This window comes from Denticeps clupeoides, chromosome 10 (assembly GCF_900700375.1).
Source record: "Denticeps clupeoides chromosome 10, fDenClu1.1, whole genome shotgun sequence".
NCBI classification, from domain to species: Eukaryota; Metazoa; Chordata; class Actinopteri; order Clupeiformes; family Denticipitidae; genus Denticeps; species Denticeps clupeoides.
This window is the reverse complement of record NC_041716.1, coordinates 14,652,122-14,670,031: the sequence shown is the minus strand read 5'-3', so window position 1 is coordinate 14,670,031 and position 17,910 is coordinate 14,652,122. Positions and strand designations below refer to the sequence as shown.

Here is a 17,910-nt window from a genome sequence, read left to right as displayed (position 1 = left end):
TCACTGGTGGGCAGCACGTCCATTCGCGGCGCTGCGCTTGGTGGAGCAGCATATTGTGACAGAGTGGAGACAGCAGGCGCCCAGACGTGCTCCACAAACCAGGCCGGTCACCTCCGTCACCTTCCCTAAATGTTACCGCACTCACCTGGGACTGTCGTGGTAAAATCAGCTCAGTCTTGGGAACAGAGGAGCACACACACACACACACACACACAGAGCACAAAGCGCAGCATGTACATAAAACACAGCTCATTGAGGCAGCATGCATAAGGTCCCGCTGCACGCACACATGCTGTGGCGGGGTTAAAAACAAACAGCTCTTCACTTACCTACCTGACTTAAGACACATGCAAGACAACATTCTGCAATGGAAGTTCATATTTCACTAAGTCTGTGAAATATGTGAAATATTTATTGTTCACTCAGGCTTCTGTCCGCTTGCCAAGCCACTTCCATCAAGCTGAGTGTTGTCCACTCAGAAATGACCTCCAGACAGCAACAAACATGGGATACATCAGGAGCCGAGGGGGGTGGTACTGGTCTTGTGGGACAGTAGCCAGGTTACTTTTCCTTCAGGGCTGCATGCAGCCCCACGACAGACTGAAATTGTGTCTGTCTCAAAAACCCAATGTCTCAGTCAATGTGGGGGTACACCAAAGCATTTATTGAATTCAAATGTAATGTAGTAGATAAAATTTGTAATTTTGGCATTACCATAATATAACAAGTTTCTAACAACTCACACGTTTCATAACCTCTTCATAGTGATTTCTTAGCAAGTGCTATTACTAAAGCTGACATTTACCAGCTATACTGAGGTGAGTACATCCAGATATAAAACTGATTTGATTTAAAATGGCACCTGTCTACATCAGCGCTATGTTCCTGCTTTAGGCACTGACACAGCTCACACAGATTCTTGAACACTTTTCATAAGCTTGGATAAACTGAAAGACGTATCAGGAATGGAATCTGTCCTCATCTGCAGGACAACTAATGGTTCTAGAATTTTGTTCAAAGAAATAAATGAAGTGAATTAGCGCTTATAATTAAATATATTAATTAAAAGGGTTCAATGCAAGTAAAATGGGACAATTACATTTTTTAACCCATTTGGATTACAGAGACCTGATTATGTTTTAGGCTAAATAATAGCCTTCAATGGACTGAGCTGAGCACTGGGTCTGTATGTTGGTTCAGCCTAAAAGTTGCCCTTTTGTTACCACATTTGGTTCTGCAGATCTGGGCACCTGGGTCCAAGCTTAGATCTAAGATCTAGAATGATGAAGAGAGTGACCTGAAATATTTGAAACCCCACCCCTTTACCATATTCATTTAAGAAGAGCAGATCTCCAGGACCAAATTCTCAACTGGGGGCCATGAAGAAGGAAGTGGGTGTTGTGGTTATGCGTGCAATCCCGGGATCAAGGTCAAGGCAGGGCTTTTTCGTGATCCTGTTCCAACATGAGGGCTACTTACTATGCTGGGGATTTTGGGGGTCTCTGGTGGATTGTGGGTAAAGCTGATGCTGTGACTAGAGGACACTGTGTGCAGCTTCTTGTTAGTGATGTCCAAAGACAGGCTTCTGCCGCGCATCACCCGCTACAGAGAGAGATGCAGAGATGACGAGTTGAGTGGTTGGGTGCAATAGAGATGATTAGGAAAGGAGCATCCCGCTCAAACCCAACATTTTCAGTACACCCCAGCTGGTTGTCCCCAACTGAAGACCCACAAGAGAGGTACAAGAGAAAGAAAACCAGGTAGATAGAGAGAAAGACAGAGGACTGCAGGAATGAAAAGCCGAAGCTAGACTGGAGCTTTAAGACGGAGACATGCAGACTTAACCAAAAAAAAAAAAAGAGATTTATCAATCAGCCAACTATAAGCCAGAACCACTCCAAGCGTACGACTACCATAACCACACACCACATATAGCCAGCTGCTCTCCAGATCTGCAACGGACCATATGATCCAGATTAGCCACTGATGTCTCAGTTACAGAACTTTCAGAACTAATTGGGGAGTTAAGATGGTGAGCTGAATCCAATAGCTCACTAACATCAAGCTCCCTAAACCAGAATTATAACCATTCCACAGAGTGTCTGGAAAACACGAAGGTTGGTTTACTGTGTTAGTTTGATATCTTGTAAGCATTTCGCTATTAGTAGTCTACTTTAATGGACATAAATTTGGTCACTTGCTTTCATAACCAAGTAACAAAATACTTAAAACACTTGAGTATGTAGTGAACGTCTTAATTAAAAGGTAAAACCTATTGAGATCAAATACTCAAATACTTGACATTAGCATGCCGTTTTCCAGACATTCGCAGGTTCTCTGTCAGGCCTGCTGGAATTCTGTCCTCATCACTGAGCTGGACAGCAGCCTCAGGTTCACAAGACCTCCCACCTTCAGATGGCCCTCCATCACCCTGTGAGGTGCTTCAGTCTGTGGTGTTTATGGTCTGTGTAATTGTTATTGATTTATTTTTGTGTGTATGTGGGTAATCAACAGCACACGTGTGTAATTGACTGTGTATAATTGGCCATGTATATGTGTGTGTGTATGTGTTTGTGTGTTTGTTACCTTAAAGGACTCAAAGAAACCTCCTCCTCCTCCTCCTCCTCCTCCACTGCCTCCGTTCTCAAGTTTGTCCTCTTCTCCTCCCAGGCCCATCATCGCCTGGCTGTTTACATGCAGCTCCTCATACAGAGTTTCCAACAGAGCACCCCGTGTCCGTTCCTGAAGCACACACACACACAAATCAATAATGCTCATTCACAGTTGATGACACAGACATCTGTAAAATACACAGCCAATACTTTCACAAACAGCCATGCAGACACAAACACACACACACACACACACACACACACACACACAATCAGTTTCACAGTCGGTAATATTTATTCTGTAACACTCACAGGTCTGTCTCGCTCAGAAACACACAGTAAATTATATAATCTAGTTATAATTGTGTTTCTGAGGGAGAGAGATCTGTGTGCAGTCGTAGGGTGGGTAGGGGCAGTGGTGGCCTAGCGGTTAAGGAAGCGGCCCTGTTGCCGGTTCGATTCCCGATCCGCCAAGGTGCCACTGAGGTGCCCCTGTGCAAAGCACCGTCCCCACACACTGCTCCCTGGGCACTTGTCATGGCTGCCCACGGCTCACTCAGGGTGATGGGTTAAATGTAGAAGACAAATTTCACTGTGTGCATCGTGTGCTGTGATGCTGTGTATCACATGTGACAATCACTTCACTTTACTCATATATATATATATATATATATATATATATATATATATATATATATATATATATATATATATATATGAGTATGTATATACACACACACACACACACACACACACACACACACACACACATATATATATGCATGGGTATATACACATTCCCTCTCACACAATCAATTTCCCATATTCCCATCATTCATAACTTATAAACATGCACATGTACACATATCTGAATGTGACCTCTTGTCATGCTTTACTGGGCCACATGGCTCAGCAAAATCTACCCACCTCCAGTTTGGCAAACTTTTCTGCCCGATAACAGGCATACTCTGCATTGATCAGCTTGGTGAGAAGAAACTCGTGAAATTCTGGTCCCTGCACAGAGACACACACACAGGCATAAACACACACACCAATAGAGGAGCTTTTTCTTCAGAGACAAGTCTGACTGCGATGTCCTCAGTACTCACTTTCCTGAAGATGGCTGGATCGGGGAGGGCGGGTCCAAAGAAAGGGACGTCATCCCGCGCTGTTACCGATACCTGCATAACAACGAGGCAACTACTACATTACACACACAGTCCAGTTCATTTTTCTGTGTGTGTAAAGTGAGTTATTTGTGTATGTGTTTGTGTGTATGTGAGCATAATTTACTTTGTATAGCACATTTTCTGTACAGGAGTTCTCCACCTGCACCACAATGTACGCATGCAGGAAGTTGGACGCAATCATGTCTGGCACAAATGGCGTGTTCTCCTCCTGGAAGACTATGCCGACGATGTCGTTGCCTATGTGCCTCTTCCTCTGCAGCTGCAACACAACACGAGAGTGATGTTACCGTGGCGATGTGGCCATAATTCCAAACAGCTTTCCTGCTGGATGATTCATTGTGCAATTGCCTTATCTGCCCACCACATATCTCCCAAACAGATACCTGCTAAGATATTAACTGCTACCAGCAAGTCAGATGGTGCTATAATGGATTTGTAAATCTTAACGTTGGACAGTTCCGCAGTTCTGTGATACGGGGTCTGACAAACCTTTATCAAACGCAAAACCCCAATGTGTAACATCAGTTAATGTTCAGTCTGGAGTAAGCACTGACTGCACTGCAACATAAATGCTGATGTGTGTGGATAAGGCTGACAGTGGAATAATTAATGTATCTGTTGATGATGCTCCACAACCACAGCACAGAACATTTGTGTTGGAAATATTATATTTTAAATTATTCTTAAGACAAAATAAACACTGCTGTGTAGGTGAGTTACTATATGAAAAAATTGGAAAAGTCACACAATTCTATAATTTTACACATACTTGTTGTATTGGCCATTGATGTTAATAACATTCAACATGTTTTTTTTTTGGTTGTTTTTGTGCAATTCCTACATAGAGTTTCCATAAATTTCCGAAAAACATTTATCGTGAGTAGAAAATATGCATGGATGCGAAATGCAAATTTTAGGTTTTTTTTGTAACAAAAATGCAGCTACTGTCATATTTCTTATGTCTTGAAAATTGGACCTTTTGAATAATGGTATTGTTGATACATGATATGAGTCACAGGATTGTAGGTACCTGTTGCGTGTCCCCCTCCGTGTACGGAAGTTTGGTGGACACGTGGAACATGACCTCCTTACTGTGAAAATTATGGTAGACTGACTCCATGCCCGTCTGCCCGTGGGTTACATCCAGACCACCTCGGAAGCTATGGGAAGATTGAAGGATTTTAAAGGACACCCACAGGAGAACAGCTGCTCGTTCCACTCTGCTAACTAATCAAGCAGGCCTCAGCACTCCAACGAAGCCATATGGGGCCAATATTGACAGCTGATTAAAAATAATAGTTTGAAATCTTAATATTCCTCTATGCAAATGCAAACAAAATGGTTACATGTAAAATATCCAAACAGATGGTATAAGGCATGGTATATGATAATAAATAACCCTTTTGCATTATGATGTGCTTTTTGCAGTCTGTTGGCTTATTACATGCTGTACACAACAAGAAACAGGTTTTAGTTGTAAAGGGAAGAGCATTATGCAGTGCATGTATTATGAGGTGCTTATAATGCATTATGGGGATGGAATTCATAAGCTGTGTTTGCTCAGTCAGTTCTGCCTGTTTTACTCTAGAGTTCACTTTATAATATAATCCTTAACACAAAGGCTTATTGCCCTTTATAAATGTTTAAAGGACTATGAGTATTCACAGACAATGTCAATAATAAGGGCTGGAAATTCACCCTTTAAAGTCATGGAGTTCAATTTTCTGCCCAAGAAACTCCAGAAACTCCACAAAGGCTGGACTCTCCACATTATTCCCAAACAGTTCCTCTTCTGATGTCTGCACACATGGAGAAAGAGAGAGAGAAAAGGGTGAGAGATGTGTATTCAGACAATTCTTCACAAGTACCACTTGAAACACAGTTACACAGGGAATTAAATAAAACAATTCCAGGGGGTCAAAGCATAATTTTGAGACACAAAAATAAAAGGTCTAGCTCTAGGACAATGGCTATTGTTCAAGATCACAACCAGACTTTCAATAAATGCTTTCATTTTGATGAAAGACAAAGCCCTCTCCAGCATCATCAGGCCTGAAAAGCCCCCCGACACAGCTTTGCTCGGCCAAATTAGCCAAATGAATGTGCTAATGAGCCCAACCACCATGCAGATTCAGTCTGAATGCAGGCCCAGGTTTCCACAATGTCAAGAGAAGGTTGAAAAACTGGGTGGTGGCTGTGACATTGGGTTTGACTTGATTTCTGTGTTGGTTTGGTTTTGGCTCAGAAAGGTGCAGACGTATGACTAAGAGCAGCTCTTTGGGAGCTTTGTGATCTCCGCTGCCCCTCTGCCATGATAATAACACTCTCACACCGCCCGCAGAGCCCTCCACGCCCTCTCAGGAGGGTCCTCAAAACAACAAACATGTCTGATCTCTTCAGACTTAAAGGTCAAGACAGCCGGCCTTGACAGAGCTGAGCCTCGGCAAACTCGTGGTTTCATCAGTGCAGAGAGATGAGTGAGGCAAATAATCTCAGCAGAGCTCGGAAGACCCTGAGGATGCCAGCGTGAAGGTTAATGGGGAAGAAAACAACTACAAAAAAGAAGACATCCAACTCTCTCCAGGACAGATGCCCCATGCATTGATCGAACGCTTACCTGGCCAAACTTCTGGTAAATTACTCCAAACTTGAAGTTGTTACTGATGACGTGTTCATCAAAAGTGACTATGAGCCTGGAGGCCTGCAAAAACAGGGAAAACAGCCGAATAACATGCAGAAATAATAAACGCTCTGAGTTTGAATGGTAATGAGGTGACATGTTAATTGAGCTTCAATGAGTCACTGCTGCACTGCGGAAAGGACGAGAGAAGAAAAAAAAAAAAAAAACGCAACTGGATGCAATGTTACGGTTCAAAGCTCAGCTTACCTTGGGGTAAAGCACGGGGAAAAAACGGTCCACGTTCACCTCCTCACAGACAAGCTGGGGGGGGGCAAAACAAAGGAAATCAAAAAGGCATGGCATTGATTTTATTTTTTATGCCGTCCTATTTTCAGCTCTCTATGTAACTGGCGGGGGAGGCTGTCAGCCAATCGGAGCAATTTCGTACAGGGATGCAAGCTATCAGTCACTGACAGAAAAGCTCAGTAAAATTCAAGTGTCTGGAAAACAGGGCTGAGGTTCACTCACCTTGGCCATCTGGACAACATTTGGGAATTCAGTCAGGCACGATATCGGTATCACATCATGATATGTTTTCAATTTGTTCCTGAAAATAAAAGATCAAAAAGAAATATATGCTCAAGACGTCTGTGCGTTGTTCTAGTCAGTGTCTCAGAAGCAAGGGGAATTTTCCAGGTGCTTTAATCAACCCACACACTACCCCATAGCACAAAGTCAGGGTCAGTACTGCTATAACAAGTACATTGAACTGAGATGGGTCATTATACTTACAGCAGGCTGATTTATGTCAGATTTAAATAAAATAGTCACACGGCTGAGGTGAGAGGTGAGAGGAGGGGTGACGACTGGTTAATCACAGCACCTGAGGAGCAGGCGGAGGTGTTCCTGGTCCCCGATGACATCGTACTTCATGGAGAACACCAGGTGGCCCAGGGCACCGTCCAGCGAGTAATAATTAAAGTGCTCCTGACAACAGAACAGACGGTGAAAGTGGAGCTCACCACCCATCTGATCGACCTCATACTCACACACCACACATTCTCACAGACATATACACAGGTCCAGAAAGTAAAACGAAGAGGCCAGAGCAATGTGTAAAATACAACAAGATCTGTGCAAAATCTCTTTATGAACTCTTTATGAACTACTGTACTACTACTAATGATCAAATTTCTATCTAAATTACAGTATCAAAAAAACATTTATATAAGTAAATGGACGAATACACACACATATATATATGTGTGTGTGTGTGTGTTTTTTTCCCAGCCCTTCTGCTCTACAGGCTGTGCATTCATTTCCCCATGGGTTTTTCGATTTTCAGACATTAAGGTCACTTAATGAAAAAGCTCATCAGTCTTCATCACCATGCGTCTTTCATGTCTGGAGCTGGCGCTTCTGATTAGGTTATGGAGTTTGAATCTCGTTTTCTAATTTCGCACTCAGCTACTGATTTATTATTAGTACCCAAACAAAAAAAGACCTCAAGATTTTTATCAGATTCCCCTTTACTCGCAATGAAAGGGCACATGGCCTTTACATGGTCTGAAACAATCCAAGGGTGAAAATCTGCTCAAACCCTCTTTGTACCAAGCCTGTCACACTTTCAATTTGTAGGAGATCTCTTGGGAGTTCCCCAGGTTTATGATGTGCATTTCAGAGTAATGTCAAATATGAAGTTTGTGTCAAAAAGGTGCAATATCTTGAAATAAATTGTTAAATTGTGTTAAATGTTAATTTCATGCATGGAATGCACGTCTTATATGGTGGTGGCCGTGGTGGCCTAGCCAGTTAGGAAGCGGAAACATGAAATCCCAAACCAGGAAGGTGCCACTGAGGTATAGTGTTTTTAATGTTTTACTGAAATTAAAACATTAAAAGTAACTTTATGTATAGTTCTAGCCTTTCCTTGCCTTTCCCAGGAAGTGTTTCCTGTAAATCTTGGCGGTGGTGTTGCACTCCAGTTTGATACGGGACATTGGGGACAGCAGCTGATCGGGGTCACCACCATCACACAGCTGGTGATTGGTGCCCTCAATCCAGAAACCCCCAAACTGGGGCAGCAGGATGAGAGGGAATGGGCTCCTTTTCTCCAAAACCTGGTATACACACACAGTATGAACACAGAGTCATACATCAGCCTCTCACACGCCCACCAGGACCTAATACACACACAATCACGTACAATGTTGATATATTGGTAGTGTACCTCATGAACACTGGGATACGGGATGTAATCTTCCTCTGTCTGCAAGGAAAAAGGGAAGCAGCCTCAGACCAGCACTTTAATGTACACAAAATTTATTGTCAAAGAAAATTCTGTTTAACTGTGGGCCATTGCATGAGACTTAAAAATAAAGTTGACAGAAATGCAAAGGGAAGGGGGTCTGTTCCATCAATTCTGTGAATTTAATTTTCCGCAGCACTTCAAATCAAAATCAATCAACTGTATGTTTGTAGTTGATTGTTCATTATAGTACAAATTGCCGGAGGGAATGCAGTTACACAAAATTTAATCGGTTGTTTTGTATTGTGCAGAAGGAATGCAGCTGAGTCCCCAGTCACCCTCGGCAAACCCTCTCGAAACCCCCACAGCTGTCAAACGAAGGTAAGTGGAGTTTGACACAGTGCCAGACAGAGAGATGGAGGGAACAACTCACTTTCAGAGGAGGAGGGAAGGTGCACCTCTGCTCATCCATTCTGTTGGCCTGAAAAAGAGAAAGAAATCATCTGATGAGGAACTGTAGCCTCGTGCCCAAAACATAAAAAAGACCGGAACATCAGACTGCAGGTGGATACTGGAACACTGACAGGTGCCTGCAGCTTTTGGGATTATTTCAGGATAAGATTGAGGAGACAAAACACTTTAGTTTCAAGCGTGAAAAAAAAAGCAGGAGCTGGAAGCAGCTGGAATAGCCTGTAGAGTTACATGACCAGAAGGGGATCCTAAAGATGGAACAGGATCACTCCATCCAGTAGAATGATTTCAAAGGGAGACAATCCATAAAAGAATGCTAACAAAAATAGCAGAACGCAGTTGAACAGAGTCGTGTTTCTCAGATTTCTCTAAGTATTTCGCAATTTGCCACAAATATTACCACCATTTTAGCTAGTTTACATAATTTTAACGTTATTTATCATTGACTATTATCCACTGTCAAGTCGAAAGCAAGTAATGATACATTTATGTCATTAAAAACAATTAAACTACACAGCAGATGTGAATATTAACAGAAATCTCAATATATGGGGTCAGAGTAGCACCTAAACCACAGTTTGAGAACCACGGGAACACAGCATGACAGCCTTGTCCACCAAACATCAGACAATCAGAAGAAACATACGATGGAGTGTGAGGAGCCCTCCTATAAAGAAGCTATACTTCACCTTGCAATTTAGAATTATGCTATTATAATAGAATTATTACATTATGGCATAGATTACCAGTTAATGTTTATTAAATGGAATTAAAGGTAGAGATCTGTCTTCAGATTTATCTTCCATTATGAAAAAGGTTTCCATCACTGATAAGCCATAAGGAACGTTGCTGAGAAACAATCAGTACACAGCCAGCGCAGTAGCAGATGGTTAAACATTGGTACCGGTAAAACAACGGAAATAAATAAAGAAGGACTGACACTAAAAAAGCCTCAGCAATCTGGCTTCTGCCTCTCAGCCATTCATATGCAACCCTGGATGATGCCATCAGATGTTAGCACCTGCACTGTATCCTGAAGTATCGGCACACTGCACCTCTTTGCATATCAGTTTGCTGTGTTTACCTTTTGACAAGCATCTGCTGCCTTCCTGAATGCACTCAACGCATCAACAAATATTGTAAAAAAATATTCATGCTGCAAATGTGAACTCTCGATTACAATTTCACATCACATTATTCAATTTAGCATCTTCTGATCCGGGAAATTATAACAGTAATTGTTTACTTTTTTTCTTTCATTTAAACAATTGTAAATGACAATGCAATAGAAGCTGCCATTGCTATAAACCATGATTTTACATGATATACTATGCTGAACACAACTTCAATTTACACAATATCATATTCCGGAATGACAACTGTCCTAAATCACTGTCGGTTGGGCCAGCTATTGTTTAACAGCTAACAATGTAAAAAACGGTATGGTGCACTTTTAAAGTTTTGTTTCAAATTAAATTAACTTAAATTGTGATGTTTTATGTGGTTACAATTTATTTTTCATAGCACTTAGTTTAGGTAATACCTGTCTGTGAAACTATCTAGTCACCATCATAGTCACCCTGAGGCAGGCATTTTTCTTTGCCTTTTATTGTTAACTATCCGGTTTCGCTGTTTTAATTATGGAACAAATATGGACCAAACAGATGCTGATCCTGGGTGTTTGGCCAATGGACAAATGACCACAGCTCTGTCAGGTTTTTTGACTAATCAGCTTGTGCCAATTTTAACACATCCTTTCTAAGAGTGTATAACAACAATGAGGATACAGAAACTGAACAGAAAAATGGTTTACATCAAAGGAATGTACATATTTAGGGTAATGACACCTGTGGGATCCACTTCAACCTCCTCTCAAATGTACTTCACAATGTAACTGAAACTAATCCCAAGAAAAATTTATATCCCGTTAAGCAATCGAGGAAACACAGAATGACGCGGTCAGTGAACATTCAGCTTCGACCCGTTCGAATGAAGAGTTTAACTTGGATGCCTGGTGCCGTGATGTGGTGTAATAATGCAGGGCGAAAGCAGAGCACAGCAAATGCAAGACAACAGAGTCTGAACATGGGTTCAGGAACCAAATTTTGAGTAATTAGCAAGTTAGCAGAAGCGGTCATATGGAATGTAGATAGAGAAAAAAAAAACTCTAAAAACAAGGGCTCTTACCTGCATCTTCTCAATCATTTCAAACAAATCAGAGGTCTGGAAGAAGGGATGAGATGAAGAGATGAGTAAATGACATTTGTTTAATGAGTTGTCAGGGCACTGTCTCTGTCTGCACTAAGCTGGGCGCAGAAAACGTCATACACACTCCTCTGTAAAAGCACCGCCCTAACTCTGGTCTGGATTATACAGGTGCATTAGGCCACCATGTCAGCAGAAAAATAACAACTCAGAAGGTAGGAAAAATCGAGAATCGAGACCATCACTCATAAACATATAATACCACCCTCTAACATTTTTATCCCCTACCTCATCATCTCTTTCTCTTCAGAATGAACATAAGGAAGCACAAGCTCACCAAACTCAACCAAATCAACAAATGACTTGCACTGGAGAGGGCGGCCCTTCTCTAAATATCATTATGACAGATTAATAAAAGTTTTGCCAGTATTTACTTTTTCAGAGCATAATTGTTTATAATGTTGGGCTATGCAAATATATCCATCCAATAAAATATTGGTTTTCAAGAAACATTTATTAAATTTTGAGGACACGTCGAGGACGTTATTTATTGCTGCTTCTGTATAAGTTCCCTTTTTTTTATTTGTTCCCTTAGCGCAGCTAACAATGGCCCTTATTTGCCCAAGCAAAGTACACCAAACTTATCACTGGCCACACAATAAGAGGTCCTAAGCTCACTTCACAGCTGTTATGATTTGACCCTCTTTGTGCCCGGACGCCACATTTAGTCACATGATTCTGGGAGAGGTACGGTAGCAGTGCAGCAAACGAGTGCAAGCGATAATCTCAGGCTAAAATTCCCACACAGCTCTGTCCTAATCAAACACAGAGCAGCCGTCCTCCGCCCGCCGTCCTCCGCCCGCCAAACGCAAATGTTACTGCCTTAAAAACAAACACAAAAGTGGCCACGTCAGAGAAAATGTGCGGCTTGAGGTGTGAGTATGACACCTTAAAACTCTGAGCTGTGTGTGGGGACGGTGGCACCACTGCCCCTTTGTTGACTGACGGCAAGTGCATCAGACTTATACAGCGTCAAACATGGGGTGAGACAAAAATAATCCATCAAAAAAAACTATATATTGTGTTGATTTAGTGTCAGTATGCTGCTATTCAGTGCTATTCTTGTGAAAAGGGAGGAACCAAAGGCTGATTTCACTATGGAGCAGTAATGCTAAAACGCTTAAATTTTTTGTCTGTGAGATTTATTTCATAAAATCCAGTTTACATTTATCCATATTATGATCATATTGTTGAAAATGATCCTGCAATGTATTGAGTATCACCGAATAAACTGTATTGTGATATCATAGATATTTTAGAGGGCAACGTTTTATTATGCGGCGAGATCCTCTTTGGTTCCCACCCGTAATTTTATTATCTGCAGCACTTTCTGTTGCATCCCTCCTCAGATGCTTGATCTCGACCACTGAGCAGCATTAGACACCAATCAGTTCCAGCAACTCTACGTGTGTACATAAAATACCAGAAAAAAAGCACCACCATTTATTCTCCCTTTGCCTGCAGGCAATGTGCTGTTTACTCAAAACTATGAGGAAAAAAATCAGTAAAGGTCTTCACCAGGCAGGACAGGATCTACAGGTGACCACACCCCCCGAAGTATGGGAGTCATGGCCCTTTGGTAGGGAGCCGTCAGACCACAGGCATGTCATATTTAGTCACAAGCGGGGACGCTGCTTCAAAGCACAGTGACAGAAATGACAGAAAACAACTCCACCTTAGTAACCAGTTATGCTGAAAGCTGAATTCTAAACTCATTCAATATCCAAAGATGTTACAGTAAACTTGTCACAGCAAGCCCCACTTTAGAGCGCAATGTAATTAGCCAGTGAATCATTTAACCATGATAAAACAATGAAATAAAAAAGCACACTTTGTATCTTGTATAAATCGTGTAAATAGTTCATTTATTAGCATTTTACTGTAGATGACTATGACCCGGGGCCACCTGTAAGATGGGTGATGTACGCCTGAAGTCTTACTTACTCTGCTGGGCCTTTTCCAGTGTCCCGTTGTCACCTGAGGAGGGTTCGTATAAACATCCTGATTCTTTGCCATTTTGGCATCAGATCCAGGCATAAGCGATATAGAGAAAAAAGGCTGGACGGGTCACAATGAGCAAGTGAGTGGACTGGAAATCCATAGCGTCAGCTTCTGCAAGTCATCCCATACGCCCAGCGCAGACCTACACCTCTCCTCGGACTTCACATGAAGATCTGTCTCTACTAAACTCGTGTTCAGACTCTGAGTTGCTCCTCCTACTCTATTTAACAGTGTGAATAGGAAGAAGAAAGAGGGAGGCAGTGCATTCCTGCAGCGGTGTGTGTGTGTGTACACACTCTCCTAACACATGGCTTGGTTGGCAGAGGCTCAGAGGTGGAGCTGCAAAGCGGCTGTGCTTCTCCCGCTCTCTCACTCACACCCTAAACCACGTTTAAACAGATCCTCCCATGTCAGAGCTTCCTGGTGCCAATGTGACACTATTAACACAACACACGCACACAGCAGCCCACAGAAGGTGACAACTCCCTACACAGCAGACTAACAGTCATGGAGGCTGGAGGATGACGGGTTCAAGGTTTACACCCTTCACACATCCTAATACTGTTGAAGAAGTGCTAAGCAGACCTTCAGCCAACCCCAGCCTTCACTGGCGAACCTTATCAAAAACCTGGACCCATGGCAGACCCTCTTTTGAACCTCCAAAGTCCAGTCTCATCCACAAAGGACCAGCGTGAAAGCATGTTAAATCATTCAAAATCTTGTAATATTTACAGTCATTACAGCACATTAAATCAGTGATATAAGTAGTAGTATAAAAAAGTACTGTTTTCAGTCCCAGGGTCAAGCAACCCTCAAACCTTGATCAGGAGAACCTGTTCAAAGCCTGTAGTCAGCTCCCCGTCACACGTCATTTTCACAGGCAGCCTCGAGAACGCCAGCTAAGGAGCTGTGGACAGCTGACAACTTGCTTGATCGTGGAATATTTGCATAAAATGCTATTAAGATACAGTGGTGGGCTGGTGCCACGCCCTGGGCGCCAACAGCTACAACCCGGAAAAGGACTAAGCAGTTATAGAAAGTGAGTGAGCTGCCAAGGTCAAATCCATTCCAAAATGTTTCGCTTGTTTTAAGGTCACAAACAACCAGGGAGACAATCAAAATGGAGAATTTTAATAATCCATAACACTAATCAGATGGTCAATTTTATTGATTTGTATTTATTCGATTGCACTGATGTGGTTGGTCCACTTTGCTTAATTCGTTTTTTTTTTTTTTTGGATTTGCTGACAGCAATGACTTCATCCAGAGTTTTGGCATTGGTACCAATAAAACATTACAGAAATTAATTTTTAAAATGTGTGTGTGTGTAGCCTAAATCTTATTTCATTTATCCTCTTATATGAAGTGAGTAAAATACTGCAAGTGAAGACACTTAAAAAGTTACATCCAATGGCAGTAAGATTACATTTAACCAGTTACTAGTAGTTACACATTTAAAATGTGTGGGAGTGTGTGTGTGTGTGTGTGTGTGTAGGCAAGTGAGAGAGCAAGACAAACAGAGACATTGTCAGTGGGCTAAAAAATACGTGATTAGGAAATGGCCGACAGCATCATTAGTAACCTCCTGTCTGGGACAGAAGTGACAGCAGGGACAATAACACACTTCACCCTGTGGCCCTGTCTGTGTGTTTGGTCAGAGTACAAAACCATCAGCAGATATGAGACCCAGAATTCATGGCACATATGGACTTGAATGAAGGGGGGGGGGGCAGTAGATGTACACTACCTAACCTTTAACATACTGAATCAAACAGAATGAAACAAAGGCCTGCTTTACCCATGAAAACCAGGAAGTGAACATGATTGTCATTGTGAAACACTGCAGCACAGCACACAGTGCACACAACAAAATGTGTCCTCTGTTTTTAACCATCAAGGAAAGGGGCAGTTCTGTCACATGCCATCACCTGGCTGTGACGGCCAAGTTGTACTGTGAGACCCACAAAGTCATTACGTCAAGGGGACACACCAGCTGGCATCACAAAATGTTGTCATCATGAAAAAGATGCTGCTGATCATTTAAAGGTATCTGAGGTATAATGAAGTATTAATCTGAGTTAAGAACAGACAACACTATTTTAAAAGAGGTTATGAGACATTAGGATGAGACAATCAGAGACATGTAGCCTTGTAATGTAATGTCATCACCAGTAAAGTGGCAGTTTAGTATATGTTGAAGTTCACACAGATCAAACTTATCAAACAGTTTTAACAGAATGAAATACTTACAAAATACATTTTGAACACAGTTAAAAGAATATAGTTTGCAACAGATGACAGTTGTGTTCCAGTTGTTCTTAGCTCTTATTTTCAACTGACTATTCCTTTAAGAGGATAATTTAATCACTGATTGTGTTTAATCTTGCTGAATCTAAGCTTGTCCAGAATCCTGCAGTCTGCCATTGATGTCGCTCGTGGATGTAAGTGGCTACAACTGGCCTGTTTGGAGTGACTGTTAAAAGTCATTGTGAGTCACACACTTAGCCAAAGAGGGCTCTTCGCTGGTCTTTGCTAAATAGAAAAATAAAGCATCAAGTGCTTTAGCTCTAATAAAGCACACAAAGTGCGGCTCAAGAACAGGGAAGAGGATTGTATTTGAAACACTCACAGCCATAAACTTGTATTTGAAACACTCACAGCCAACTGGAACCAGTTCTCATTTTTTTATTCTGCAAAAAAACAAAAAAAAAATACAACTCTGATGAATGTTTTTGATCGATTGCACCAAGACAAAACTTGCCGTGGAGACCAAAAAAACCAACATATTGAATCTTCTTAATAAAAGGCCATAAATAAGAATTCAAGCTGAGTTTTCAGATGTCGGAAGAGCAAAATAAACTGCAATTACACCATAAAAAGCCGGCAGAGGTCCGTGATGAGGATTTATGGGCGTCAGGAAGGTCAATAAGGAACAACGCTCTCTCACTCCTGTCCTTGTATTCTGCAATTGCTCTGTAATGCTGCCATTATAACCTCAATCAAGAGCATTTCCGAATTAATCATCAGAATGTAAAAGGAGAACGCATACACTTTAGGGAAATATTTGAAACCGGAAATATGCAGCAATGATCTTGTATGGTAAGATGAAAACTTGCATGTTTATTACTGCTCAGCCAAGAGACGTGTCTGCACTAAAACAGTGAGTTAAAGACAGACTGGATACCGGATGTCCCATGAGACCCTCCTGAAATCCATTAAACTATTTGTCTCAGTAAGACAAGTGCAATGGCCGGGGCCACTATCAGCTATAAACACGCCTGGGTGTTTTATGATTTACTCAGACAGCCCAAATGAGCCGTCTGTGTAGCCCCGCCCAGCTCCATCTGGCCTCCTCCTCATGGGGACGAATGGTAGGCCGGATGATCGATCATGACCCTCGACCCTGCTCTGAGTCGCCGCAGGCCGAGTACGAAGCGGAAGATCCGTTTTTCTGGCCTGAATTAAGTAAAATGATAAAGGGCCTGTATTAAAAGTTGCCAGCGTCTGAGAGATTCTGTTAAACGTCACAGTCCTTCCTTCCTCATAAGAAAGACATTTGGAGGCAGGAAGAGTGCTTGTTGTAATCTCAGGGAAATCAGTCGAATAAAGGAGGTAATTGGTTTATTTAATACATATGCTGGTCCTGTGGTCTAACAGACTTTGTTTGTCTGTGTGTGTGTGTGTGTGTGTGTGAGTGAGAGAGAGAGAGAGAGAGAGAGAGAGAGACAGGAGATTAAGAATTAGAGAAACTGAGAGTGTACCTAATTTCATCAATCAGTATTTAGTATTCCCGTTCAATATTTGCGTGTCTGTATACTGATTGTTTGTTAACGTGAGACTGTGTGTGTGCGTGTTGTGGGTCATTAATTAAGGATTGCCCTGATTTCCAGAAGGAGATTAACATTATGACACAGCCAGTACTGCAGTATCTGCTGTCCTCTGGTATTTAATGTGAGATACTCAGCATGAGCAAGAGTGGAGATACACAGTGGATTTAAACCCTGCTGAGGACATTTCATTACAAAACACCCCCCTGACACTATTTAGCGGATTTATCTGATTGGATTAATCCACTCACTACCTGGATACGGTGTACACATGGATCAGCTTTCACAAAAATCTGGAAAACAATTTGATCATTCAGGCAAGTAATATGTTTTTGCATAAAACTATGGATGGCACCGTAATGGTCATTGAAAAAATGTGTTTGTTGTGGTCCCAAAACAAAACAATGTCATTGTGTAGAACATAAGAAACTATGTCTGATATTAGGAAAAATGGCCTCTATTCAGAAAGGTATGTATAAATGTAAACACATGCACACCATCCTTATATATATTTTCAAAAAGTATATCTTTTACTATATATATAACTCGGACTAGCACGTCCAAATGATTGTCTGTTTCTGCATGCTCCACAGTTCTTGCTCTGTGCTCTGACCTGGAAGTGACCGTATGGTGGCTTTGTCAGATTACACCATAACCATGAAATGCATAGTGCTGT

General features: G+C 41.8%; 1 protein-coding gene across 23 annotated transcripts in view; it reads right to left on the bottom strand.

The window, feature by feature from the left end:
• Positions 1–17,910, bottom strand: part of rap1gapa (RAP1 GTPase activating protein a) — a 79,433-nt gene that overhangs the window by 7,468 nt on the left and 54,055 nt on the right. For 15 of the 23 annotated variants that reach the window (XR_003751047.1, XM_028993919.1, XM_028993902.1 and 12 more), the window contains 15 exons: positions 11,329–11,364; positions 9,104–9,151; positions 8,653–8,691; positions 8,357–8,542; positions 7,306–7,409; positions 6,951–7,029; positions 6,690–6,743; positions 6,420–6,503; positions 5,501–5,601; positions 4,833–4,962; positions 3,906–4,061; positions 3,722–3,793; positions 3,540–3,626; positions 2,587–2,742; positions 1,480–1,602 (listed from right to left, as the gene is read on the bottom strand). Coding sequence is in view for 22 of the 23 variants with exons in the window: in XM_028993902.1 (XP_028849735.1) it covers positions 1,480–1,602; positions 2,587–2,742; positions 3,540–3,626; positions 3,722–3,793; positions 3,906–4,061; positions 4,833–4,962; positions 5,501–5,601; positions 6,420–6,503; positions 6,690–6,743; positions 6,951–7,029; positions 7,306–7,409; positions 8,357–8,542; positions 8,653–8,691; positions 9,104–9,151; positions 11,329–11,364 (1,455 nt within the window). In the remaining variant the exon portion in view is untranslated. Of the gene's footprint in view, positions 1–1,479; positions 1,603–2,586; positions 2,743–3,539; positions 3,627–3,721; positions 3,794–3,905; positions 4,062–4,832; positions 4,963–5,500; positions 5,602–6,419; positions 6,504–6,689; positions 6,744–6,950; positions 7,030–7,305; positions 7,410–8,356; positions 8,543–8,652; positions 8,692–9,103; positions 9,152–11,328; positions 11,365–13,350; positions 13,620–17,910 lie in introns of those variants that run through there. The other 8 variants (XM_028993899.1, XM_028993901.1, XM_028993910.1 and 5 more) reach the window with 4 other exon arrangements.